At 33.4% G+C, this 1,815-nt stretch overlaps 1 protein-coding gene across 1 annotated transcript; it reads right to left on the bottom strand.

Annotated features, from left to right (window-relative positions):
* Positions 1-618: 618 nt before the first annotated feature.
* LOC107656260 (hemagglutinin/amebocyte aggregation factor-like) lies at positions 619-1,815 on the bottom strand. Its single transcript, XM_016444015.1, has 5 exons — positions 1,724-1,815; positions 1,472-1,544; positions 1,073-1,258; positions 833-982; positions 619-703 (listed from the first exon to the last, which is right to left on the bottom strand). Exons 1-5 carry the CDS (start codon positions 1,776-1,778, stop codon positions 658-660), a joined length of 510 nt encoding a protein of 169 aa, XP_016299501.1. The 5' UTR covers positions 1,779-1,815; the 3' UTR covers positions 619-657.

Here is a 1,815-nt window from a genome sequence, read left to right as displayed (position 1 = left end):
TGTTTAAGTTGAGATTTTCAAGAAATATTTGAACTGCCATTATGTAAAGGGAATACTGCTGTAAAAAAGCACCTTATTTGTTTAAAGTGTTTGCAAACCAAATGTTATTGTACTTGTGTTCATACAGCAGTACTTTTAAAATAAAAGTGCGCAATACAGTACTTTTGAATTCATTATTGAATTTTGCACATAACAATGTGATTAATCGCAGAAAAATCATGCGATTAATCGCCATTCAAAAATTGTAATCGTTGCCCAGCACAAATAATAATATAGAAAAGTACACATTTCACTCACTGCTAAAGTAATTGTTGGCAAATCTCTGATGTAAAATTAAAACCAACCATATTAAAAAGACGAATATCATGCCATAGTAACATTTAATAACAATACCTGAAATACTAAATATACATAATCAGATTATGTATTGATATTCATTTTGATCAACAAATGTAACATCATGGATTTTGGTAGGATTTATATGTACAACATTTAATAACAATTCTTTTACGAATCATTGTGAATTCCATTTGACTGTTGGCTATTGTGAGATAATATTTCGTTCATGTTCATTTTGTTACAAATACTTAAAGACACAGAGAATGAACATTTAATGCCAAATATACTTTTTTTATTTCAAAATAATCCTTAGATCCTTCAACATGATTGTTGGCCACAGTACTTGTACTTCCACCGTCGATCCCTGAAAGAAGTAAAACAAGCATGACATTAGTGAGCAACAGAGCACACGGTTTGACAGTGACATGTTAAGACTTGAAATAGATTAAATATTAGAAAAAACATAAGGAGTAAGTAAAGAAATTATACCCACTCTTGAAAATTTTGATGGTAGCTATCAGCGCCCACCAGAAAACTGTGAGGAGGCACAGTCCAGTAGATGTACTCATCAAAGTAGTTCACATATGAAGTCCACTGACAGTTTCCAGAAATACACTTACTTTCACAGCAGTAAAACCTCCACCTGTGTAAAAACATGGTATTCACTTTAGATTAGATGAACGCAAGTGAATTAAAATTTAAACATGAGAATCTGTCAATCATTAGAGCTCACATTCTGTCCTCATAGTAGTTGTCGTGGTGGCTGCTCATTCCTGCAAGTGCGTACTGTGGTTTACACTCAAAAGTGAAAGTTTGGTCAAAGTTGTTGATGTAAGGTGACCAGTAACAGTCTACAGCCTTGCTGGTGGGTTTACAGTCAAAGTCCCAACGTCGGTCCTCATAGAAATTGTGGTGTTCACTTTGATGGAGGTGTTCTTAGGAATGGAGAAAATAACATATTATAATTGCATTGATATTTATACTTAAATTTGAAAAGGTTAAAGATTAACAATTTAATACATTCATCCATGGCAAAGCTAACCCTAACATACAATTTGTGAATTCAAAAAAGTTGTATGCCTTCATAGTAATGTTTATAATAGCTTGATACATATTAATAAGTGATACTCACCTTCTTATGGAGGATATAGACTGGCCTGAAGGACAGTTAAAATTTAGAGGCTGATCGTAGTCATTTTCCCACCCTATGTAAAGTTAAACACAAAACCAATATATGGATAAATATATTGGAATATATTTAAATATCAAATAACAAAATAAATGCTGCAAATAAAGCAGATCTCAATCTTTCAAAGATACACATAGATATTTGAGGAAAAGGATCAGTGTAAAATGCTAACACATATTTAGTGAAGTCACCCACCTTGTCCAGTGGCCAACAGTCCTGTCAGAAGCAGAAACAGAGCAACCCTCCACATGGCCTCTTGCGTTCGGGGATGCAGTTGTGTTTTGTGG

This window comes from Sinocyclocheilus anshuiensis, unplaced genomic scaffold, assembly GCF_001515605.1.
Source record: "Sinocyclocheilus anshuiensis isolate Anshui unplaced genomic scaffold, SAMN03320099.WGS_v1.1 scaffold183, whole genome shotgun sequence".
NCBI lineage: Eukaryota > Metazoa > Chordata > Actinopteri > Cypriniformes > Cyprinidae > Sinocyclocheilus > Sinocyclocheilus anshuiensis.
Note: the sequence above shows the minus strand (reverse complement) of the source record. Positions and strands in the feature narration are given on the sequence as shown.